Source organism: Tupaia chinensis, unplaced genomic scaffold, assembly GCF_000334495.1.
Source record: "Tupaia chinensis unplaced genomic scaffold, TupChi_1.0 Scaffold000463_1, whole genome shotgun sequence".
In the NCBI taxonomy this organism is placed as follows: Eukaryota; Metazoa; Chordata; class Mammalia; order Scandentia; family Tupaiidae; genus Tupaia; species Tupaia belangeri.
The window spans coordinates 1,614,780-1,641,829 of NW_006159972.1; the positions used below are offsets into that span (position 1 = coordinate 1,614,780).

Here is a 27,050-nt window from a genome sequence, read left to right on the forward strand (position 1 = left end):
TTACAAATGAGAAAATGTTTATTAAGGAAACAACTTAATAGCTCTCCTTGAACAGAATTTTACAGACTAGAGCACACCCTGAGAGCAACTGCAGTTGCAGTCATTAACACACTACACAGGGTACTTGTTCTACAACTGGAAAGTTGCTGAAGTTTGTGACATGCCACTATAAATGTAAGTATTATTAAAAATTACGAACTGTTTGGTGATAATTTTGATAACTTCTTGAGCAGCAGCTCCTGCAAGGAAAAAAAGAAAAAAGCAGATCTTTGAAAAAAGGAAATGTCAAAAGTTATATAAAAATATTTAAATCCGAAAGAGACCTTTCCTTTCTGAAGGGAAAGGTGTTTAAAAGAAATCCAAAATAGAAATAGGTTACTAAGTCATATCAAAATAAAAAACTATGATTCTTTATAGCTGTTATATTAAAGGAAATAAAAAGTTTGTTTTAGACAGTCACACAGCAGGATATTAGGCCACAGTTTTAAATAATTAAGTATTTTAAATTTTGGTTTAGAAAAATGGGAAGATAGAGTAATTGAACAAAGTCTAAACACTAGTAGCTTGATCAAACTTTTTTGAAGGGTACACATAGGTATAAAGATTCTCAAAGGTCACCTTTCTGTTACATTTAAATTTTTCATTGTTCCTGGTTTGGTTTTGTTTTGTTTTTTAAATAAAAAAGACAGAGGTGGGGCCAGCAGGTCATGCAGTGGTTAAAGCGCTGGACTCCCATGTGACTGGCTGCAGAACTCACCCCCCAAGAATGCAGCAACAGTGTGTGGCTCCGCAGCTCCATATCGGCAACTACAAGAAAGGATGGAGGCATGAATTGGATTAGCCTATGACAGATGAGGTACTGTCTCTTACATGTCCTAAGAATACTCACAATTCATGGACATAATCATCTTTCACCATTACAGATAACCCATATTCCTGAAGGAAGCCGGTGAGACAAGATTTCAATTTTCCAATATCTTCTTCAACTTGATAGTTAGATACCCCTAAAAATATAAATTAATTTTCATGAAAATGTGATTCCAAATTAATGACCTCTTTTAATACAGAAAGCTATAATCAAAGAGACCAACTAAAATCCATTTAATAATTCAAATTCAGGGGCCAGCCCCATAGCACAGTGCTTAAGCACTGTGTGTAGTAGGAAGCCAGTTCCCACATGGTTAGGATCCCGGCCCTAGTGGCATGAATACACTGGGTACATGTGTGCCCTAAATCTCAACAGAACAGAGAAACTGAGGAAGAAAGGATTATGGCATAACCACATCCCATGGGGGACTTGCTTTCTCTATCTCTGGTGAGCATATGTACACCCTGAAAGTTAAAAAATAAATAAATAATTTAAGTCTTTGTCCACTGTTTCATAAAATTAGTGTTCAGGGGACCAGCAGATGGCTTAATGGTTGTGTTGTTAGACTCCCATGTAGTCGACTGCAGTTTGAATCCTGGACCTGGCAGCTTCAAACTCACACTGGGAGTGTGTGCTTGCATGCCCAAAAACCCCAGAGGAGAATGGAGGAGAAGGGACTGCAGTGTGTCTGTCCCCTCTGGGGGGTGATTTCTTGTTTTCTGTTTCTCCGCCGAGCACACGTGCCCTACAGCAAAAAGCTCTCTAAAAAAAAAAAACCACATACAAACAAAAACAAACAAAAAACTAGTGTTTAGAAGAATATCTGGCATAGAGTGCTCAATAATTATTTGATAATCTAATTCAATGAAGGGGGTGTTCTATTTATATACGTTTTTAAAAATTATGGTCTTCCAGGAACCCTCAATATGGTCCTGACACCACACTCCAATGCCTCACCCTGATCTCAACTAACACAGATCTCAGGTACACACATACATGAACACGTACATATCCCTGGCATGCTCAGGAGGTCCCAGGATGTGAATCCAGGACCTTCCTCCTGTGAGTCCAGTTGTGTTACCATTGTATGACCACCTGACCCTACCCAGCTATTTACATGCATAATCTCCCCTAATGTAGAAAGCATCAGAAGTCCATGAAAAACAGCAGGTACTTAAAAGGGAAATTTTGATTACAAAATATAAGCATTACACTGGCTCTGAAAGAGCCAGTGGGGCATATGAGCGTTATTACTAAGGAAATAAGCTTAAAGACACAATCATACAATTGTAAATGTAGGGGTTAAATCAGTTTTCTCCTCAGATCAAAACTGCAGTCTCTGTAGTTTGACAGCACAGAACCTTGAGGAGCTTTTAGGAAATGTCAGGGCAGGCTTAACAACACCATCCACTGACTCTCATCTAACAGAGATTTCTCCACATCATTGGGACAGTGCCTAACCTTCCTCAGAGCATTGGCTAAATCTGTAGGACTGAAATACTATTTATAGTAAGCCTTATTATTATTGTCAAACAGATATTTGGAAAGCAAAATAAAAGCAAAAACAAAACAAAAAAAGTATGGTCTTTATTATTCATTACTAAGAGACTGACACTGAGGACATAAAGCTATAAAATAATAGATAACATTTATTGACCATTAATAGATGTCGGACAGTGTTGTAAGTGATATATACACACACACATACATACACACACACATACACTTGAAAAGAATACTTACGAGACCAGCAGATGACGTAAAGGCTATGTCACTGGACTCCCATGTAGTCGACTGTGGTTCGAGCCTTAGATCCAGTGGTTTAAAACAACTCATGCCACGCACGTGTGTGTATGTGCCCAAGATCCCGAGAGGAGAATGGAGAAGGGATTGTGGTGTGGCCATCCCCCCTCAGGAGCGATTTCTTGTTTTCTGTCTCCCTGTCTGTCTCTGTGTTTCCTGGAGAGTGCATATGCCCTATAGCAAAAACTTCTCCAAAAAATAAAAAAAGAATTACAATGACCCTATGAAGTAGGCTCTATTATCTCCATTTTGTGGATGAGAAAACTGAGTCACAAGTTACTTAGCTCATAAATACTCATAAATAACAAAACTAGAATGTGTGCCTGGCAATTCTTTTAAAAAATTTTTCTTTATACATTGTAAAACATAACCGCATGACACAGAGAGAGAATGAGCAACCTCCATAGTATCTGATCACACTGTAGTCTCCTTCCTCCAGTCTGTTATATCTTGGGCACCTGTGCATGTACCCAGCATGATTCAGGCTGACCAAGCTGTGAATTCAAGCCATGGTCACTACACCACACCATGTGGGATCCAACTTCTCTTGGGCACAGAATTACCACTCTGCAACTGCATGGTCCCCAGGCAGTTATCTTTTTTTTTTTTTTTTTTTTGAGATTTTTGCTATAGGGTGCCTGTGCTAGCCAGAGTGACAGAAAGCAAGAGATCACCCTTTGAGGGGATGGCCATGTAGCAATCCCTTCTCCTCCATTTTCCTCCTGGGATTTTGGGAACTCACACACATGTATCTGGAATGACTTTCAAGCTGCCGAGTCCAGGACTCAAATATGGTAGGCCATGTGGTAGTCCAGCATCTTAATCACTTCGCCATCTGCTGGCCACCTCACCCTCACAGAGTTCTTTTTTTAAATATATATATATATAATGAATTATTTTATTTTTGGACCAGCAGATGGCATAATGGTTACTGTCACTGTACTCGCACGTAGTTGAATGTGGTTAACGTCTCGGACCTAGCAACTTAAAATTCATGCCAGGCTTGGGACCAGCAGTTAGTGTAATGGCTATGTTGCTGGACTCCCATGTAGTCGACCACAGTTCAAGTCCTGGACCCAGTAGCTTAAACTCATGCCAGGCACGTGTGCATGCGTGCCCAAGATCCCAAGAGGAAAATGGAGAAGGGACTGCGGTGTGGCTATCCCCCCGGGGGGGTGATTTCTCACTTTCTGTCTCTCTGTCTTTCTGGCGCATGCACGTGCCCTGCAGCAAGATAAAAACCCTCTCCAACAACAACAACAAAATTCACACTAGGCGCATATGTGTGTGTGTGCCCAAAATTCCAAGAAGAGAATGGAAGGAAAAGGATTGCAGTGTGACCATCTCTCCTCAGAGGATGATTTCTCGCTATCTGTCTCTGTCTTTCTAGTGAGCACACGTGCCCTACGGCAGGACTTGGACCACAATCAGCCATGTGGGTGTCCAGAGACTCAACCATCACACCACCCACTGGCCCATCCCCAGGCAGTTCTTAAAGAGCAACTGTAATGTCTCCAAAGGTAAAATATCATTACTACTACTGAAAAGAAAAATGAACTATATTAATATTCAGGCATTACCAAAAAAAAATCAGTATCTTTAACCCCTCCAGTTTAAAAACTACCACTACTCTTTCTTATACCTATCCTTTACTGAGGACTTACAAGGTCCCAGGAGTTACTGAGTTCAGTGATTTTCATATGTCATATATTTAATCCTTTAAATTCAGTAAATACCATTACTACCATTCCATGAGTGAGAGAACTGAGACATGGAAGGAAAGAGGATTTACTCAAGGTTATAAAGACAGTAAATGATAGGCCTCTCACTGGAACCCAGGTATAACCCCAAAGCCTGTGCTCTATCTGGTAGTTAGTTACTCTTCCGTGAAGAGTAGTTATTCTCCTCAATGAAGAATCATCCCCTTCAAGCCTTTATGTAATCCTCTGCACTTTTAATCTAAACAGGTCTTGTAAAACCAATAGAATACAATATAAGTAATGCTGAGTGACTTTTAAGGGTAGGTCATAAAAAGCCATGTACCTCCCACTTGAACATTTTAGAATGTTAACCCTAGAAGCCAGCCACCATGTGAGAATTTTACCCTAGGAGTGTCATGCTAAAAATAAGCCCAAGTAACCACATAGGAAGAGATGCCTGACCAGCTCTAAGCTCTTCCTTCTTTTATTAAAATATTATTTAATTTTATTAATTATCATTATTTTTTAATTTGACCAGAGAGAGAAAAGGAAAGCTAGAAAGCAAGCTGCCAGGTCCAAGACTTGAACCACAGTCAGCCATGTGGGAGTCCAGCACCTCAACCACCATGTTACCTGCTGGTCCCATGTTCCTTCTATCTTAAGGTGATAGATACATGACTGAAAACATTCTGCATGTCTAATTCAGTTAAGCCTTCAGAATGACTCTAGCCCCAGCCATCATGGAATACATGAGATTCCTCCATCCCCAAAGAAAACTATCTAAAACTGAACTTGATCAATCTACAAAATCATGAGATACTAATACAAAAAAATTTTTTTTAATTTGCCAGAGGTGGTGTGCACCAACTGGAGACAGAACCAGAAAAAGAGGGAGAAAGTAAGAAAACATGATCTATGGGAATGGGTTTGCCTTTCTCCTCTATTTCTCCCTCCTTTCAGCATTTTGGGCATACATGCACACGTGCCCAGTGTGTTTTTCAAGTTGCTGGGTCTGGAACTCAAACCACACAGTTGGCCATGTAGGATATCCAGCCACTTTTCACCATTCCACTAGCTGGCCCATAAATTTATTATTTTAAACTACTAAGTTTTCTGTTTTTTTTTTTTTTTTGAGAGAGGTTTTTGCTATAGGGCCCAGGCCCTCGCCAGGCAGAGAGAGACATAGAGACAGAAAGCGAGAAATCACCCCCCAGGGGGGATGGTCACGCCGAAATCCCTTCTCCTCCATTCTCCTCTCGGGATCTTGGGCACACATGCACACGTGCCCGGCGCGAGTTTTAAGCCAACAGGGTCCGGGATGCGAACCGCGGTCGACTACATGGGAGTCCAGAGACATAGCCATTACGCTAACTGCTGGTTCCCTAAACTACTAAGTTTTGAAGTGGTTTGCTATGTAATAGATAACCAAAAAAACACATTCTAGGGACCAGCAGTTAGTGTAATGGCTATGTTGCTGGACTCCCATGTAGTCGACCGCGGTTCGCATCCCGGCCCAGGTGGCTTGAGACTCACGCCAGGCGCGTGTGCGTGTGTGCCCAAGATCCCGAGAGGAGAATGGAGGAGAAGGGATTGTGGCATGGCCAACCCCCCTGGGGGGTGATTTCTCGCTTTCTATCTCTCCGTCTCTCTCTGTCTGTCTGGTGAGCGCACGTGCCCGATAGCAAAAACCTCTCCGAAACAAACAAACAAAAAACAAAAAAAAACACATTCTAATCAAGTAATATAAATAAGGCAATATATATTAGCTACTTATTCCTTTTCTTTTTATTTCTGGTAAGCTTTCCCATTAAGACCATAAACTCAGGGGGACATACTACATCAGCTGGGGTGACATGTTTTATGATATACTTAGAATGTGTTGCTATGCAATAATCCTGCACAATGAAAATGATCAAAAATAAAAATATTCTGAATAACTGTAGTCTTTGAGAATATGCCAATTCAACAATCAAAATATTTGCAGATAACAAGAGCTACTGAACAAAGAAATCCCTACATCTTCAGAGTTCTGAGTTCAGAAATCACCGACATACTTGTTACTTTCCTATTCCACTAAATTAAACTCAGTTTGAGTCTTAAAAGTAAATTATAGAAGCTAGCAGAAAAAAGTTTTCTTCTATATTTAACCAATATTCCCCTGAAACAGTTTAAAATCAAACACTATTTGCAAACAGTTACACTTAAAAAAGAAATGGTAGTTCCTCACTGGGATGAACAAGGTATAATCTGTTTACAAGAAATTCAAGTACCACTATTGTAAATCCCCTGAGAACATTACATCTCAATTCAGTTTAAGTGTTTACTCAAGATTTTACTGCATTTGGCAACTTACTTGCTATTCTTACCTGGATATCTACCATGTTGTTTATGAAACCTATCAACAGCCCGTAACATTAAGTATAATACTATCTCATTATCTGGATTGTCCATGCTAGAAACTGAAAGGAAAAAAAATCAGTATAATTTAGATAATTTGCAACGTACAAGCAAGGAATTTACTATATACTCAAATTTCAGGATGCACAGTAATTTTACCACAAAATGTAAATATTTTTGTGATAATAGAACATAAAAAGTAATAATAAAATAAGAGATACATTAAAATGTAATCCAGCGGTCTATGGACAAGTAGCTGAAGTCACAGAATCTCAACAAAAGTATTAACACGCTGACACTAGTTCTTATACATATCATGCAACAGACTCAGTGACTTCAATACGATTTCATGTATATATTGGGTTGTCATGATGCATTTTGCATAGAAAAACATAAAAAAAACCATGACTCTCCCATCGACCTAATACTGTTTTATATATAACATAAACATAAATTAAAACTACCTGAATAGGTTTATAGAATAAAATTATTTACACTATCCTTTATATTATTACTTTACACTCAACCCTATTATACACAAACTACTTGTATTTTTAAAATTAAAATTAATTGAGCACCAAAAAGCAATTTATACGTACTAATTTCATCTTTGTTAACTGTATCCAAACCATATTCTTCAGCTAAAGATCGACATCTTACCACTCGAAGAAATGCAGAATTGCTGCCTAAACATAGGAAAAACATTGTGGAATTAATGGTTGTGACGAGTCAAAGGTCACTTTAAAAATAGGAATTTGGGGGGAACCAGCAGTTAGTGTAATGGCTATGTCGCTGGACTCCCACGTAGTCGACCGCGGTTCGCGTCCCAGACCCGGTGGCTTAAAACTCACGCCGTGCGCGTGTGCGTACGTGCCCAAGATCCCGAGAGGAGAATGGAAGAGAAGGGATTGCAGTGTGACTATCCCCCCTAGGGGGTGATTTCTCACTTTCTGTCTCTATGTCTCTCTCTGTCTGTCTGGCGAGCGCACGCGCCCTATAGCGAAAAACCTCTACCAAAAAAAAAAAAAAAAATTTGGGGACCAGCAGTTGGAGTAATGGCTATGTCATTGGACTCCCATGTAGTTGACCTTGGTACAAGTCTCGGACCTGGTGGCTTAAACTCATGCAGGGCACGTGTGCGTGCGTGCCTAAGATTCCAAGAGGAAAATGGAGGAGAAGGGATTGTGGCATGGCCATCCCCCCCCGGGGGGTGATTTCTCGCTTTCTGTCTCTGTCTTTCTGGTGAGCACATGCGCCCTATAGCAAAAACCTCTCAAAAAAAAAAATATATAGAAATTTGGATGGGGCCGGCAGGTGGCATGGTGGTTAAGGGCACTGGACTTATACTACATGGATGACCACAGTTCAAGCACCAGACCTGGCAGCTTGAAAATCCATGTAGGGTGTGTACACGTGCATGCCTAAAATCCTAGAGGGGGAAAAGGGATTGTGGCATGGCCATCTTCCCAGAGAGGTGATTTCTAACTTTCTCTCTCACTGTCTCTCTTTCCAATGAGCACATGTACCCTATGGCAAAAAAACTAAAGCAAACAAACAAACACAGGAATTTGGCCCAGCTGAGGTAGCACTAAGACAGTGTCCCTACTTGGGAGACTGGAAGTTGAACGGAAGGCTCCAGTTCAGTTCCCAGGCCAACCTGAACATGCAAGGCATAGCTGCTCACACCTGCAGTCCCAGCAAATTGGGAAGTTGGGGCAGGAAGATTGCAGAGAGGCAAGACCCTATCAAAAATACAGTCTCTGCCTCTCTTCCTTTCTTCCTATCTCTCATAAAGGGGAAAAAAAATCTCAGAAAATTCTGTGTATACCCTTCTTAGACATCAGAATATAAAGAATAATTTCTATTTGGCTCTAATGGATAGCAGAGAAGACACTGGAACACAAATCATTTTAAATTTATATCCTTGAAACTACAACCAGTCCAGCACTGAGTAAGGTGATGGTACCTCCCTAAGCTTACATTTTTATTTGTAAAATGGGGATAATACCGTTTATCTTTGAGAATTGCTTTGTGGATCAAATGTGACAACTGTATAAAGTGCATACATAGCACAATGCCTGATATGGCTTAATTATATAACAGAATTATATAATTTTAATACACACACACACACACACACACACATTAAGATCATGAAAAAAAATTTTAATTTCAAACATTTTAAATTCCTGTAAACATTCCCCATGGCACATTTTTATCAAACAAAATGAGGAAATTAATTCAAGGGGACTTACAGAGTAATTTTAATTCTTTCTCTGAAATGGACTCTGGTGCCTGTAAAGAGATAAATGTAGGTTTTGCCCCAGAACAACAACAAAAAGATTAACAGAGGATGTAGCACGAGGCCATTCACTGTTGGGATAAGGAGGCTTTGTCCAAGAACCAGAATATTTTAAAAACATGTTGTTTCTTTATAAAAGACTTCCTCTCTAGGCAGGCAAGTAAGAGCTCTCTCTAAAGAAGCAAAGAGCTTGGGACCAGCAGTTAGCATAATGGCTATATTGCGGAACTCCCACGTAGTCGACCATGGTTAGAGTCCTGGACCCGGTGGCTTAAACTGACGCCGGGCGTGTGCGCATGTGTGCCCAAGATCCTGAGAGGAGAATAGAGGAGAAGGGATTGTGGCGTGGCCATCCCCCCTGGGGGGGGTGATTTCTCACTTTTTATATCTTTCTGGCGAGCACACACACCCTATAGGAAAAACCTCTCAAAAAAAAAAAAAAAAAAAAAAGAAGCAGAGAGCTCATGCCATGCCCTCTGTCGGTGACAGGCCTCTATCTGTAAGGTTCTGTGATCAGGCCTGCATGAGGTTGCACTGTCAGAGGCTGTGGGCCCCGAGGCTTACCTGGCCGATGGACTGCAGCAACTTGGCAACATGATTACCTACAGCAGCAGCATCTTTCTTGGCTTTTTCACGGTAACTGTGAAACAACAAAAAACTACTGTTAATGTGTTTTTAAAATGAGCAAATTTAAATTATCATCATGAAGCAAACAAACTATTTCATGTCTGCAACATGAAATGTGAAAAAGCCTGGAAATGGTACCAGCGACAGTTGTTATTGACAGAATCTTCCCAGTGTTGGTGATGAACTCTTGGGGCCCAGTGAGAGCTAGGCTTCCTCTGTAATTAATAGCACCCGCCTTTAAAACTGCCCTCCCAAGACCATTCGCCGTAGAGGGTGCCTCCTCCTCTTCCTCTCTCTCTGTCTCTAACAAGCACACATGTCCTCTGGCAAACAAAACAAAACAACCTGGCCTCCTAACGGGATCCATGATCGAGGCTTCTTCAACAGAGGATCTGAGGAAATACGCTGCTGAGGAACGTCACTTATCTCCTTTTAGTCAAGTCCAAAGAAAGTTAAAATACTTCCAAACTGTCTGTCTTCAAAATCATGTAAACCTTTTTTTCTAAATTCATTTCACCTTCTAAAGCTGATCTATGTTTATGCTAACTACCTCCACTAAGAAGTCATACTGCTTTCTATCCTTAGCTGACCTTTCCCAAGTTTTAAGTAGTTGAACTTTTACGTTATGACAACAAACCAAGACATGTTAGTAACTGAGAATGAAGAGTGCAATCCGTTGGGACCAGCAGATGGCGAAATGGCTATGTCGCTGGACTCCCATGTAGTTGACCGCAGTTCGAGTCCTGGACCCAGTGGCTTAAGCTCATGCCGGGCACATGTGCGTGCATGCCCAAGATCCCAAGAGGGGATTGCAGCGGGGCCATCCCCCCGGGGGGTGATTTCTTGCTTTCTGTCTTTCTCTGTCTCTCTGGAGAGCACACACACCCTATAGCTAAAACCTCTCCAAAAAAAAAAAAAGCAATCTGTTATTATCTGGCCTAGCGGAAACCGAGCCCGCAGCCCTGCAATCATCAGAATGATGATGTAACTACACAGGTTAATACCCACTGAAACTGATCCCTATAACAGTCTCTCCAGGTTCAGGCTCAGGCTAGTGATACCTGGATAGTAAGTATCAATCTATAGTCAAAGGCTCTTTAAATTACGAAACATTAATGATTAAAAAAAAAAAAAAAACTCATCAAAACTTAAAAGACTTCAAAGTTTTGTTTTGGAGGTGTTTGCCACAGAGTGTATACACTTGCCACAGAATAGCAGAGAGAGAGAAAGTGAGAAATCATACCCGAGGGGAATGGCCACACTGCAATCCCTTCTCTAATCTCTCAGGATTTTGGGCATGTACATGCACATGGCCAGTATGTTTTTCACGCTACCAGACCTAGGACTCAAACCACGGTCAGCTATGTGGAAATCTATCACCTTAACCACCATACCGTAAGCTGCTGGCCCCAAGACTTCAAAGTTTTAAGTTACTAATAAAAGACCTGCAGGGCCATAGCTAAGAGTATAGCCTCTGGAGTGGATTTGATGGGGTTCAAATTCTGATTCTGACATTTGCCATGTGTCTGACTCGGAATAAGTTATCTTTTCTGTGCCTGGCTTTCCTCATCTATAAAAACAGGGCAATAAGAGTATCTCTCTCATAAGACTGTTGGGAAAATAAATTAGTTGGGACCAGCAGATGGCATAATGGCTACATCACTGTACTCCCATGTAGCTGACCATGGTTCAAGTCCCAGACCTGACGGTTTGAAATTCACGCCAGCCATGTGTGCGTGCATGCCCAAAATCCCAAGAGGAGGATGTCATTGCAGCATGGCCATTTCCCCCTGGCCCAAAATCCCAAGAGCTTTCTCTTTCTCTGTCTGTCTCTGTCTCTCTCTCTGTCTCTGTCTCTCCAGCAAGTACATGAGCCCTATACCAAAAACCTCTCTAAAAAAATAATAATAAACTAGTTAATAAATAGAACAGTTCATTGCACAGGGTAAGTAAACAAATGTTAGGTTTTATCATAAAATATGAAAAAAATATGTATGTCCCCTGAGGATACAGGGGAACTTTCTATACTTTCTGCTTAATTTTGCTGTGAACCAAAAACTATTTCAAAAACCAAAATCTGTGCCAGTTGGTGGCATAGTAGTTAAGGAGACTAGATCGCCCATGACTGACTGCACAGTCTGAGTCTCAGACCTCACAGCTTGAAAAACACATTGGGTGCATGTGCATGTCTGCCCCAAATTCCAAGAGAATAGAGGAGAGGGGACTGCAGCACGGCCATCCTTCCTGGGGGCTGCTTTCTCACTTTTTCTCTGGTAAGCACGCCCACTCTATAGCAAATGCAGAAGCCAAAAAAAAAAAAAATCTAGGAGCTAGACAGTGGCGCAGTGGTAAAATGTGACAATTCTCTGTGTAACGATCCCACATGGGATAGTCCATAGTCTATGGTTCTAGTCCAGAGACCTCCATGACTTGGGACTGGCTGAGGGCTGCATCGAGCTATCGCTCATGAAAAAATAAACTTTAATAAATAAAATCTATTATGAAAAAATAAATCTGCCCACTCAGTTCTTTAGCTTCTTTTTATTCTTATTCATGATAAGAGTGCATGCACAAATATGTGACAATGAGTGGGGAGGAGGAGTACCCTTCACAGGGTCTAGTCACGCCACAATCTCCTTCTTCCACTCCCTCAGATTTTGGTTACTTGTGCTTATGCATTACATATTTCAGGCTGACCATCCTGGGGATTCAAACTGTGACCACATGTGGAATCCAACTTCTCCTGAGCAGTACATTACTGCTGCACAAGAACCAGACCTTCAGCTTTTTTCTTCTTTTCTTTAATTTGCCAGAGATTATATGTGTTCACCAGATACAGACAGACATACAGAGAAAAGAGAAAAAGCATCTTCCATGGGACATGGTCATCCCACAATCCCTTCTCTATTTCTCTCCTTTTGGGATTTTGGGCACACACGTACACACTTGTATTTTTCAAGCTGCTGTCTAGGACTGAGACTCAAACTGTGCAGCTTCCTTAACCATCAGGCCATAGGCTGTCCCCCTTTAGCTTATTTTTAAACCAAAGAGATTATAACAGACTTCCATTTGATTTCTAATAGAGTGATAAAACATGTTTATCTCTCATATAAGTAGGTTAATCTGTTATAGATTCTGAAAGCAGTAACTTACACATTCTGCAGTTTTATATATTTGCTTGAATCTGCAATCATATCAGGAATTGTGCCTCGAACAGGTAAATTTCCTTGACCTTCTTTGGCCACAAATTCCTTTAAGGCACGAGCTAAAATCCAAAATGATGGCGTCTAAAAAAATAAGGAAAAAAATTAACATTCATTGGCATTTTAATTTGACCCGTAAGTTAAGGCAGTACTATTTTTACTTTCTGTTGCTATTGTTACCTGTTTGGTGATATTTATGCAGCGATCATCATTAAATATATCTTCAATACTGCTTGGGATCTAACGAAGGAAGATAAAACATTTACTTATATCCACTTTTATTTTCAGTGCTATTTCTTCAAATAAGTTTTTATAATTCTCTACTTGTAATAAAACATACACTTCTGATATGTTAAGAGTTTTACTTAGAATCAGTACTAGATGGAGATTTGATGAGAGGGAGAGAGGCTGGAAGACAGTCCTCTGTTGCCCACTGCTGATAACATGAAGACTTACCTATTTTCTTACATCATAAATGCAGTAAAGAAAAAGTCTGAGCAAATCATTATATATACATTGGACATAATAAAGATCGCAGACATTAATGCCAAGCTAGTTGGCAGTTCATAGTTTTCTACCTTGTGAAAGATATGAAACCCTTGCATCTTAATTTTACCTTTTCAAAAACTAAATAGTTAAATATCTTTATTGCTAACAAGATCATGAAAATGATCTTGTTATAGGCTTTGATTCTACAGTTGGGGGAGAATTTCTTTGTGACTATGTCTTAACTAGTATCTCTACTTCCATTCCCAGTCCCTTACATTCTCCTCACAAGAACCAGAATGTTCTTTTAGAAATATAATACAGGGGGCCAGCAGGTGTTAGTGGTTAAGGCTCAGGACTCCCACATGGTGGATGATGGTTTGAGTCCTGGATCTCACGGCTTGAAAATCACGCCAGATATATGTGCATGTGTGCCCAAAATCCTGAGAGGAGAATAGAGGGTAAGGGACTGCAGCATGTCCATCCACCCAGGGGATAATTTCTCACTTTCCTTCTCACTCTCTCTCTCCTGCAAGCGCATCACCCTATGGCTCCTGCAAGCGCATCACCCTATGGCAAAAACCTTAAAAGAAAGAAAGATAATACAGATTACTCTACTTCCCTGCCCAAAATGCTGCACGGCCTGATATGGTCCTTTCTGCCTCTCCAAACTCAAATCTTTCCCACCACTTTCCCCCTTATTCACTACAAGCACACTGGCTTTGTTACTGATCCTTGAACAAATGTTAAGCTCTTGTACCTCAGGGTCTTTGAACACACACTTCCACTGCTCAAAAACCTTTCACTAGACGTCTGCAATGTCACTTCACCACATCTCTGAGAGTTTCTTAGTACCCTACCTAAAACTGCCACCCACCCCTGTCTTAGAACCCCTTCCCTCCCTACTCTACCCACTGGTTCTCTAATTTCACTCACAGTAACTGGTGCATTTATGTCTGTTTACTCAGTTACTGCCTCTCAGTGACCATTTTTTTTTTTTGTCTTCTTCTTCTTGTTTCTTGGGTTTTGCCACAATTATTATATTCAAGCTATTATTATTCACAAAATATACTTCAAATTATTAACTTACTTAAATTATTGTATCATTATTATATGCTCAAACACTGAAAGCCACTTTAACAAGGACAACACAGAATCTTATTTTAAAAAGTTTAAGCTGGGCCAGTTCCACAGTGCTCAACAGAGGCTGGGTCCCACATGATGACCATGGTTTGAGTCCCCAGCCCAGTCAGTCTGGAGCACACCAGGTACACACAAGTGCCCAATATCTGACAGGCTGCAGGACTAAAGGAAGGGTATCACAGCATGACCAGACTCTGTGGGGGAGTGTGTGTGTCTCTTACTCTAACGTGAGCATGCATGCACTATCACAGATAAAGAAAAATATCTTTTTAAAAAGATTCAAACTATTGGATTGTCGGAAAAGTCATGACACATTTTTGCAAAGAAAAACAGAAAAATACTTGACTTTTCCAACAACCAAATATATCATATTTTTATTAACTATACATTTAGGAAATACTAAGTTAAATCATTATAATCAACTATTTAACATCAGAGGACTTCAGAAATCATCTTATATCAGGACCAGCAGTTGGCATAATGGCTATGCCACTGGACTCCCATGTAGTCGACCGCGGTCTGAGCCCCGGCCACGTGTGCATGTGTGCCCAAGATCCTGAGAGAATGGAGGAGAAGGGATTGCAGCATAGCCATCCCCCTGGGGGGTGATTTCTCGCTTTCTGTCAGTCTCTGTCTCTCTGGCAAGTGCATGCGCCCTATAGCAAAAACCTCTCCAAAAAAAATAAAAGAAATCATCTTGGGATGATTCTCTCAGCAACTGTTTTAATACCTGAGTTGTATTTAGTGCTGTGTTCACATTTTTAATAGCTTCTTCAAAATTCTCTTCATCTTCTGGAGCCCCATTTTCATTCTTTAAAATCCCTATTGAAATAAGAAATGGTTAGCAAACAGCAGCCCTTTTCTCCCCAATTCTTTTATCACCCCAACAATACAGAAATAACTCTGTGAGATTATGAAAGTACATCAAAATATTAAACTGTAAGAAGAACCATGGCTGGGACCAGCAGATGGCATAATGGTTAAATTACTGAACTCCTACATGGCCAACTGTGGTTCAAGTCCTGGCAGCTTGAAATTCACGCCAGGTGCATGTGCGTGAGTGCCTAAAATCCCAAGAGGAGAATAGAGGAGAAGCGACTGCAGCAAGGCCATCCCCTGGGGGGTGAATTCTTGTTTTCTGTCTCTGTGGCAAGTACACGTGCCCTACAGCAAAAATCTCTCTTGGAAAAAAAAAAAAAAGAAAGAAGAAACTATAAAAGGAATGACTCCTTATCCTCCCCAGGGGAAAAGTAAAATAAAAGCTCATGATGGCATCATCTGGCAAAGGTATTAACAGAAATCTAGTAAACGTTTGCTTCAGGCAATTTGCTTTTCAAACTTTATATAATACTTAATCATGTCCCATAATATTACCTTGTCTAATCAAATCTCTGAAGTCCTCTTTCTCTTTATACGTTTTAGGTATCCGTCCATTTGTCTAAATTGGTTAAAAATTTTAAAAGTCTAGTTATAAAAACTCAAAACACAGAGTTTAAAGCTTCCCCCACTTTCCACATGAACGTTCATCAACAACTATATACCTCAGTAATATCAGTGGCTCACCTGATAAAAAAACAGAAACTGTGGGCCATTTCTTTACATTCATTTTCCACTGCTAGTTTTAGAATGACATTTATTCAAATCTCTTTTTGTTAATAAAAATATCAGTATCAACAGAATAACTGCTAGATTTCAACTTAAAAGTGCCCATCTGCCCTATAGTCTCATAAAGAAAAAAATATATCTCCCATTCCCCTCCAAGGAAAATACAGTCACAAGTGGAATTTCTATTTTTAAAAAAAGAAATACTAACATTTTTTCAAATAAAAAATAATAAGAAAGGACATACTTCATTATACCACTGTGCTAAATATTTAGCTATGATCACAATCCATGGAGTATGGCTATGGTCCTAAAAAGGAGAGACCAAAAAAAAATCAAAGAAAAGTTAGTATTAATATTAATTATTTACTATTAATACACAATCTAATTTTCAACATATTTCAATAATATTTATGATCCTCTAATATATATGGAGTAATAGAGAAAAATCAACCGAGTTCATGAAAACTGCTTTATACATTTTTTGGAGGTAATGTCTAATTTAAACCTACTATCTTAGGTATGTACTATGACTGTCCCTATTTTACCAATTGGAAATAGTCCCAGAGACTGGCACCCAAAACAACTCAAATCTCTTGATTTCAGATATCAAATCTTGTCCAAAAAAAGATCTCTGTTTCCTGATGAACCAAATAAACATCTGTATTCTAATTAATCTATAGGTGGGGGGAAATATATATTCTCTTTAAATTATATAGTCTGTTTTTTTTTTGTTGTTTTTTTTTTTTGCCACAGGTGTGTACACTTGCCAGAGAGAGAGAAAGAGAGAGACAGAGAAAAAGGGAGAGTGGGAAGGCAACCTCCACAGAAAATGGTCATACTGCAATCCTTTCTCCTCCATTTCTTCCTCCTTTTAGGATTTTGAGCAGGCATACATACGCACTCAGCACATTTCTCAAGCCACAGGTTCAGGACTCAAACCACACAGTTAATCAGGTGGGATCAAGCTGCCTTCACCACCAGGCCACAAGCTAGCCCAATATTGTTATTTCTATAATGAAATACAGTTGCCTTGGTAATTTTCAAAGACCAAAAATAAGTTTCAAAAGGAATGAATTTCAACAAACAGCCGCTTCAAATTCAAACTTTTTTTTTTTTGGAGACATTTTTGCTACAGGGTACGTACATTCACCAGAAAGACAGAGAGAGACAGAGAGACAGAAAGTGAAATATCCCCCTCCCAGGGGGGATGGCCATGCCGCAATCCCTTCTCTTCCATTCTCCTCTCGGGATCTTGGACACACACGTACACGCGCGCGGCATGAGTTTTAAGCCACCAGGTCTGGGACGCAAACTGTGGTCGACTACATGGGAGCCCAGCAACATAGCCACTATGCCAACTGCTGGTCCCAATTCAAACTATTTTTAAAAGTATATCTATGGGGACCAGCAGGTGGCGTAGTGGTTAATAGTGCTGGACTCCCATATGGGCAACCGCAGTTCAAGGCTTGGACCTGGCAGCTTGCCCCCCTACCCCCGCCGTCCCCACCCCGGCATGGTCAAATTAAAATAAATAAATAAAGTTAAACAACTCTTAAAAAAAAAAAATTACATCTATAAATTTAAAGAAGAGATACTGGGACCAGCAGATGTTATAATGGCTATGTCGCTGAACTCCCATGTAGTCAACTGCAGTTCAAGTCCCAGACCCAGTGACTTAAACTCACACCAGGCACATGTGTGTGTGTGCCCAAGATCCCCAGAGGGGAATGGAGGAGAAGGGACTGCGGTGTGGCCATCCCCCTGGGGGGGGGTGATTTCTTGCTTTCTGTCTCTCTGTCTCTCTCTGTCTTTCTGGCAAATGCATGTGCCCTATAGCAAAAACCTCTCCAAAAAAAAAATGGGACTGGCCCAGCAGCCTAGATGTTAAAGGAGTCAGAGCCCACATGGCTAACTCCAGTTTTAATGTCAGCCCTGGCAGCCTAAAAAAAGAAAAATACCAGCAGGTGTACATGCCTGCCCCAAATCCTGACAAAATGGAGAAATGGAGAAGGGACTGCAGCATGACCATACCCCAGGAGGGTGCTTTCTCATCCTCCTGTTTCTGTCTCTGGCAAGTATACTCACCCTCTGACACTTAAAAAAAAAAAAAAAATTAAGCCTATATATATAAACATAAGACACACACACTACCAACCTTTTTTTCCATATGCTCCAAATCATAAGACTGAAAATGTTCTCTTAGTTCAGGAAATGGCTTATCCAGTCGTAGATCCTCTAATGCATTATCTGGATGAGATTCTATTACTATAAAACAGATAATCCCCAAAATTAAGCTTAATTCTTTAGCAATACTGCTGGCAAGAACACACTACATCATAGGAACTTAGGAAATAGGCTGGTGGGAATGTAAATTGGTCCAGTCACTGTGGAGAACAATTTGGAGATTCCTCAAAAATCTACAAATAGAACTACCACATGATCCAGCAATCCCACTCCTTGGTATCTATTCAAAGGGCCAAAGAATTCTTAATCAGAAAAGTGCTTGCACATCGATGTTTATTGCAGCACTATTCACAATTGCTAAGACATGGAACCAACCCAAATACCCACGAACAGATGAATGGATCGAAAAACTGTGGCACATATACTCTATAGAATACTATTCAGCCATTTAAAAAAAAAAAAGAAAAAAACAAATGAATGAACAAACAAACAAACAAACCTTGGCTTTTGACAGAAAGTGGAAGAATATAAAAGATTTACTGCTGAGTAGCCCACTTGAATAAAAATTTCACTGTTGGGACCAGCAGATGGTGTAATGGTTATATCACTAGACTTCCACATAGTCGACCATGGTTCAAGTCCCAGACCTGGTGTCTTAGACTTATGCTGGGAGCATGTGCATGTGTGCCCAGAATTCTGAGAGGAGAATGGAAAAGGGACTGTGGCATGTCCATCCCCCCCCCAGGGGGCGATTTCTCACTTTCTGTCTGTCTGTCTCTGTCTCTCCAGCAACCTCATAAGCCCCAAAGCAAAAATCTCTAAAAAAATTTTTTTTAACTCTGTCACTCTTCCTCTTGTAACTATCACCTGCCAGAAGCTGATCCTGACATGATACTCCCTAAATGGCCACATAGATACCAATCTTCACTGATACTGCCAATGCCATTGTTAATCATTGCTCCAGCAGAGTGCTTGGCTATTCATAGTTGGCACACTATAAAAACATTTGCTTCAGTAAATAAAGTCCTTTGTATAAGTAATGAACAATGTTATGATGATCTAAGATTAAAATATTATCAGTAAAGGGCAAATACTAGCCTTGAGCTGATGCAGGCCTGACCACGTAATAGCTTTGGTCTCCTCTAACAGTTTCCTTGGGAACAGTAGTTAAGTAAACGTCTTGACTGATTGTGAAATTGGACTTGACTTGGGGAAAACTAAAGTGTGCATGAGAATGGAATAAAAGATTGTTTGGGGGTCACATCATGGTGGTTAAGGTGGCTGGATCCCACATGGCTGACTACATGGTTAGAGACCTAGTGGCTTATAAAATACTCCAGATGTGTGTACATGCATGGCCAAAAATCCAAAAGAAGGGAGAAATAAAGGGAATACAGCATGATCATTCCCCACGGGAGGTGCTTTCTCATTTTCCCTCTCTCTCATTCTCTCTCTACAGTGAGTATACACACACGACCTCTGGCAAATTTAAACACAAAACTGATCAGTGGGGAAAGGCAGTGTGACTTCTATATATCAAGGTGATCTTGGCTCTGTGGCAGCCATATATCGTCCTATGTGGGTTAAGGGACAAAAGAAGCTAGCTACATGTACATCTGCCGGGCCTCCTAAAAAGATGAAGAAAGTATACTTGCCCTATCTCCTGCTTTGTATCTTTCTATAAGGCCATACAAAGAAAATAGCAGATGAAAACCTATTGCATCTGATTACAAATTTACTTTGTAATTTAAAATTGATTTTCTAACCTGTCAAGTTCGTAAAATCGTAGCTAGAACAACCAATAGCAAGCCTCATAGGTTCAAAGATTTTACCTGGATGTTCTTTTATAATGATTCTCATATAACCAACTAGTCCATATGTCCTACAGACCAAAAGAGGGATCTGGGAATTCCAGAGAGCATCTGCTAAACGCAGTAATGTACTGTAAAGGAAAGCAAAATAAGTAAGATCATAAGCAAATGGATATATGCCAAACATGAAAATGCTTTAACATAAAGCAATATTCTTACTAAATGATACATACAATGATACATCCAATCCATTTACATAAGCAAATCAAGAATACACTGAAAGCAAGCAATTCCACAAGGTTACAGTCTCAAAGAAAGTTCAGCTTTTAGATTATGAAACCCTGTCTGTGGTGGTAGGAAGAATGTTACTGAAATACACTTTCTAAGCATTTCCATGATAGGGAAAAATATAAAAACCTATATGCAAACTCCCAAAGAATCCTATAATCAATCTAGTTCTTAATCTCTAAAAAATAAACAATATTCACTTTAACTGCTCTAGACACATCTGAAAAAATTTCACATCTCACTATTTTTCTCTTCCTTATCTTGTCATTGCTAGAAAACTTATAAGAGCTCCAAAAGGTTTCTGTGGAATTCAGAAATTTTTAATTTCTATTTTAAGACTTTGCAGAGAAAATAGTTATGTAAATCTTATAAGATTAAAATAAAAAAATATTAACATAAAAATTTACCTTTCAGGAAGCTGAGTTGCAACCACAACAGTAAACCTACAGAAAAATGAGGGATCATTGTCTAGAAGGTTTTCTGGACTCTAAATAGGACAGGAGAAAAAAATCCAACAATTTCACAATCATATTAAGCACAGCAAAAATAGCTAAGCTATTTTAGAACAAATGAGCAACAAATTCAACTCCAATTAAACAGAATATAAAGACTCAAAATTCTAAATTCTGAGAGCTTTAGACTTAAATTATATTTCAGCACAGAAATAATAGTGTGTATACATATATACCTCTTCTACAAAATTTCCAGAGACGTCGTTATTTAATTCTTGTAAGAATTCCATGGCAGCTTGAGCCCGGTTCTTTAAAAAAATAAATAAATAAATAAAAAATAAAGCATTTAACTTGAATTAGAAAAAAACCTGGTTACAATGTAATCCCCCAATTTACAGATCTGTGAAATTATCCAAATTTTATGCATAGATGACAACTTTACTTCCCACCGTGTTTTAAGATTCAACCAAAATATTGCTTAAAGCAGAGCTAAACTGTCAGTATCCAGAGTTCTTAAATGACCACATTATTTTCACTGAATTTTTCTGATTAGGCAAATGACCAAAAATCTCTGGGTAGTAGGCAGGCATATCCTCAGACTCATTCTAACTTACCTATCTACAATTCTTTATAAGTCATTTCCATTCATATATCGTACTGGATTGTCTCTGTGGCCTAGAAGTTAAGGGACCCCACATGGCCAACTGAGGTTTGAATCCCAGCCCCACAGCTTGAAAAACACACAAGGTGTGTGTGAAGGCATGCTCAAAATCCCAACAAAATGGAAAAACATAGGAGAAGGGATTGTGGCATGACTACTCCACACTGGGGGATGCTTTCTCCCTCTCCTATCTCTGTCTCTCTCTCTCCAGCAAGTGCATGTACTCTCTGGCAATTCAAAAACAAAAACCCAGAGTAAGTGACTAACACAGTTTGATAAATTTTATCTGGAATACAAAATAATGGAACTCTGGGACCAGCAGATGGCATAATGGTTGCATCACTGGACTCTCACATAGTCGACTGCATTTCAAGTCCCAGACCTAGTGGCTTAAAACTCATGCCGGGCACATGTGTGTGCATGACCAAAATCCCAAGAGGAGAATGGAGGAGAAGGGACTAGAGTGTGGCCATCTCCCCTAGGGGGTGATTTCTTACTTCTTGTTTCCTATCTCCCTCTCTCTCTCCAACAAGCACACATGCCCTATAGCAAAAATCTCTCTTAAAAAAGGAAAACAAATAGACCTTCTGGTTAACTCTTAGTTTAAATTTTTTCTTAGCTAGACTATTCTATCCTCTGAACATTAACATTACACAAGATTTAGTTATACTATATTAATAGGATATAGTATAAAAACATAAACAAGGGCCAGCCAGTGGCTGGTAGTTAAGGTGGCTGGATCCAACATGACCCACAGTGCAGTTCAAATCCCAGACCTGGTGGATTGACAAACACACCAGGCACATATACATACATGCCCCAAATCCCAAAAGAATGGAAAAGAAGAGATTGTAGCATGGCCATCTCCCCATGGGTGCTTTCTCTCTTTCTCTCTTTTTCTATCTTTCTCCAGTGAATACATGCACCCAATAGCAAACTTTAAAAACAAAACAACAACAACAACAACAACAAACCAGCCACAGTACTTCTAAATTCTTAAATTTCCAAAAGTATAAAGACCTATAAGATTAGAAAATTTTCATTGTTTTCTCAGAGAATAAGCTCTTTTGAAGTCTAGCCTTTTGTCTAGAAGATTTTCTGGATTCTCAATAGGATGGGGAGAAAATCCAACAATTTCATAATCTAGTGGAAAAGAAGCTAGCTACATGCACATCGGCTGGGTTTCTCATGCATAAATGAAAACACAGTGACAACATTAGATACTTACATACAACCATATTCTATAACAAACTGATTGTTACCTTGCCAATACTGCTTCTTTGAAGGAAAAAACTAAAGGAGGTAAAAGAAAAAGAAAGAATTATTTGACTATAAAAGAAAAGTTGTTTATAATAGCTCGTGTACTTCATTCATAGTATAAACAAACTATTTTGATTATGGATTGTAATAGTCATCCTGAAGGAAGAAAATGAAACATTTTTTCTCTCTTTTTTTTGGAGAGGTTTTTGCTATAGGGCGCGTGCGCGCGACAGATAGAGACAGAGAGACAGGAAGCGAGAAATCACTTGGGGGGGAGGTGGCCATGCTGCAATCCCTTCTCCTCCATTCTCCTCTTGGGATCTTGGGCATGCACGCACATGGACCCGGCGTGAGTTTAAGCCACCAGGTCCGGGACTCAAACCACAGTCGGCTACATGGGAGTCCAACAACATAGCCATTACGACAACTGCTGGTCCCAGAAAATCAATGAAACTTTTAAACAAGGATAGGTTAAATCAATGTTTCCCAAAATGTATGCCACAAAATACAAATTTCACAAGATGCTCTGAGAGGAAAGGATTACCTGGCTAAAAAATTCTGAAAGTACCAAACGCTGTATATATCTGTTGGAAATTCATAATATACGTGATACGTACAATAATAAAGTTTTACAGTAGGCCAGCTCTATGGAAAAGTAGTAATGCTCTGCTCAAGAAAAGCTGAATCCCACATGGCAACCATGGTTCTAATCCCTGGTCTGGTCCACCTGAAGCATGCCAGGCATGTGTGTGAGTGCCCAGGATCCTATGGGCTAGGGGACTGGAGGAAGGACATTACGGCATTACCAGATCCTCCAGAGGCTGCTTTTCCTTCTCTCTCTCACAAGCACACACTCTGTCATGAATAAAAAATAAATTAAGGGCGAAAAAGTCTTATAGGAAAAAAAAAAGTTAACTTCATTTGACCCATTTTCCAAACTCATTTGACCACTGCTCAGCTATTACCATTCCCAGAAACAGAGTTCTGCAGACCATCCCTAGGAAATACTATACTAAATCATTTGCAGGTAACAAAGACAGATTTATTCAGGCTTCTTCCCACACACACCTTCATCATGTCCCAAGGCTCAGATAAGATTAGAGTCAAAGTGAGGGTCATTTTGTGGCACAAGCTCAATGGTCACACGAGATAAAGAAATCTTTGCACATTCTGCTCCAACCAACCAAGTGAGCAAAGATAATAGAACTTTTTCCTTTTTTTTTTTAAAGAATAATATTCAACTTTATTTATTTATTTATTATTATTATTATTCAATGTGACCAGAGAGAGATGGAGAAAGAGGAGAGTGAGAAAGCAAGCCACAGGTCCAGGACTTGAACCATGGTTAACCCTGTGGGATTCTAGCACCTTAACTACCATGCCACCTGCCAGCCCCTAGAACTTTTTCTTTATAAAGAAAAAAGGGGGACCAGTAGATGGCATAATTGTTAAGTCGCTGGACTCCCACGTAGTTGGCTGCAACTCGAGTCCTGGACCCAGCAGCTTAAAACTCACACTGGAAGCATATGTATATATGCCGAACATCCTGAGAAGAGAATGGAAGAGAAGGGATTGCACATGGCCATCCCCCTGGGAGGTGATTTCTCGCTTTCTGTCTCTCTGGAGAGCACACACGCCCTACAGCAAAAATCTCTCTCAAACAAAAGAAAAAAGGGCTGTGTTGTGGATACCAGAAACCTGCATTACCACCCAAAGAAAAGACATCAAAGATAAATAAGAAATTCATCTGGGGCCAGCAGCTAGCACGGTGGTGCTAGATTCCCACATGGCCAACCGCAGTTCAAGTCCAGGACCTAGTGGGTTGAAAAACACAGTGGACACATGTGCATCCATGCCCAGAATCTCAAGCAGAGAACGGAGAAGAGACTGCAGCATGGCCATCCCCCTAGGCAGTGATTTCTCACTTATCTCTGTTTCTCTCCATGAATGCATGCACCCTATGGCCAAAGAGAAAAAAAAAGAAGGGCCAGCAGATGGTGTGGTAGTTAAGGGCACTGGACTCCCACATGGCCGACTGCGGTTTGAGTGCAAAACTTGGCAACTTTCTCTATCACTTACCCTCTCTTCTCTCCCTCTCTCTCACTCTGTCCCTCTCTGGTCAAATTTAAATAAATAAATAAATAAGAATAAATAAAGTTATGGGACCGGCAGATGGTGTAATGGCTACATCGTTGGACTCGCATGTAGTCGACCATGGTTTGAGTCCCCAACCTGGTGCACCGGGTATGTATGTGTACATGCCCAAGATCCTGAGAGGAGAATGGAGGAGAAGGGACTGTGGCATGGCCATCCCCCCTGGGGGGTGATTTCTTGCTTTCTGTCTCTCTGTCTCTGTCTTTCTGGCGAGCGCATGCACCCTATAGTATAAACCTCTCCAAAAAAAAAAAAAAGAAAAAGTTAGATAAAATAATTCTTAAAAAAAAAAAAAAAAGGAAAGAAATCTAGTTTTCCTTGTATTTACTTATTGTTGTTTACTGGCAAATACAATGAGATATCCCAGACTCTAAGTCCTTGGGAAGGTGAGCTTAAAATTCACATTTAGGAGACCTGTCTAATTTAGGGGTCTGTTGGGTAAGGCAGCTGGATCCCAAATGCTTAACCACAGGTTCAAGCCCTAGACTGCAGCTTAAAAAACACATTGGGCACATGGTGTGACCATGGCTCATAGAAGATTTATTCTTTCTCTCTCTCTCCCCCAAGCCAGCACATGTGACCTCTGACAAATAAAAAATAAAAAAATTAAATTAAATTAAAAAAATCCAAATTTGGGAATGGTTTGAAAGACTAATCTTTAAAGTACAACACACAAATTACATCTTTAACATCTTTAAAACAGCATTTTTAGGGGTTGGCAGGTGGCATGGTGGTTAAGGACGCTGGACTCCCACATGGCTAACTGTGGTTCCAGTCCTGGACCCAGCAACTTGCTTTCTTACTTTCCCTCTCTTTCACTCTGTCCCTCTCTGGTCAAATTTAAATAAATAAATAAATACAATTAAAAAAAAAAAAAGACAGTTTAGTGTATAAACAGACATATCTGGACTAAGTTTAGAAGTTATCACAGGTATCTTTTTTTTGTTGTTCTTGTAATCCAAAAGTATAATTATTGGGTTGTTTTTTGGGGGGGAAGTTTTTACTACAGGGCACGTGCGCTCCACCAGAGACAGACAGAAAGCAAGAAACCACCCCCCAGGAGAGATGGCCACGCTGCAATCCCTTCTCCTCGATTCTCCTCTTGGGATCTTGGGCACACACGCACAAGCACCCGGCGTGAGTTTAAGCCACCAGGTCTGGGACTCGAACCACGGTCGACTACATGGGAGTCCAGCAATGTGGCCATTATGCCATCTGGTAATCCCCCTAATTATTGTTAGTTATATAGTTAACACCTAGGAATCAATGCAAAGGCATAGGAAGTGTCCAGATTTCACAAATAAAGAATAATGACTACTCTTTTGTATTAGTAACAATAAAGATTTAATGATGATTATTTTTTTTTCTGGCCTATCTGCCAGACACTGTGCTAGCACTTTACCTGCATTAACTTACTTTCTCCTCACCATAATCTTACATATAAAGGTGATTCCACCAAAGTATCAAGTTACTCCAATCAAGGAGATGACACTAGATTTCAAGTTTCATCCTTGTGTGACAGTGCAAGGCCTTCCCTAACATGTATAGATATGAAAAGAATAAAACATACTTGTTTCCAGCATCTTCTCCGCTGACCTGATTTCCATCAATAATTGTAAATGAACCAATACCTTGGAGACAAAACAGAATCAGAATCAGTCAAATATATATGTGTATGTGTGTGTGTGTGTGTGTGTGTGTGTGTGCGTGTGTAAAACAACTACATAACTACATTACCTGGCAGGACCAAGTTTTTAAGAATTTCAGTTCCTGTGGCTGTGGCATTTATTAAGCAAACATGAGCAGATTCTAAAGCTTCTTGCCCGTGATCACCCCACAACCTACAAAATAAGACAAAAATTCAGAATGATAAAATGTAATTTTCATGAAAATAAGACAAATAAGACAAAAATTAGCATGAGAAAATGTAATTTTCGTGAAAACATAATTTTCTAGCTTGATCTTTAAAGTATTCTTTATAGAATAACTGATGTGACAATCACAGCAAACATGTGAGACAGGGACAGTGCATGCTATTAGGGGGTTATACGACAGAGTAACGTAAGACTCAGACAGACTGATGCCTTGCCTGGTCATGGAGGGACA

General features: G+C 39.9%; 1 protein-coding gene across 1 annotated transcript; it reads right to left on the reverse strand.

The window, feature by feature from the left end:
- NAE1 (NEDD8 activating enzyme E1 subunit 1) lies at window positions 1–26,781 on the reverse strand. Its single transcript, XM_006155567.3, has 19 exons — window positions 26,682–26,781; window positions 26,515–26,575; window positions 22,793–22,823; window positions 21,106–21,177; window positions 20,825–20,904; window positions 20,151–20,260; window positions 18,290–18,399; window positions 16,379–16,441; window positions 15,904–15,967; window positions 15,260–15,351; window positions 13,081–13,140; window positions 12,851–12,984; window positions 9,635–9,710; window positions 9,024–9,063; window positions 7,368–7,454; window positions 6,738–6,830; window positions 890–1,004; window positions 758–807; window positions 1–239 (listed from the first exon to the last, which is right to left on the reverse strand). The coding sequence occupies exons 4-19, from the start codon at window positions 21,157–21,159 to the stop codon at window positions 130–132; spliced, it is 1,338 nt and encodes a 445-aa protein (XP_006155629.1). The 5' UTR covers window positions 21,160–21,177; window positions 22,793–22,823; window positions 26,515–26,575; window positions 26,682–26,781; the 3' UTR covers window positions 1–129.
- Window positions 26,782–27,050: the final 269 nt, after the last annotated feature.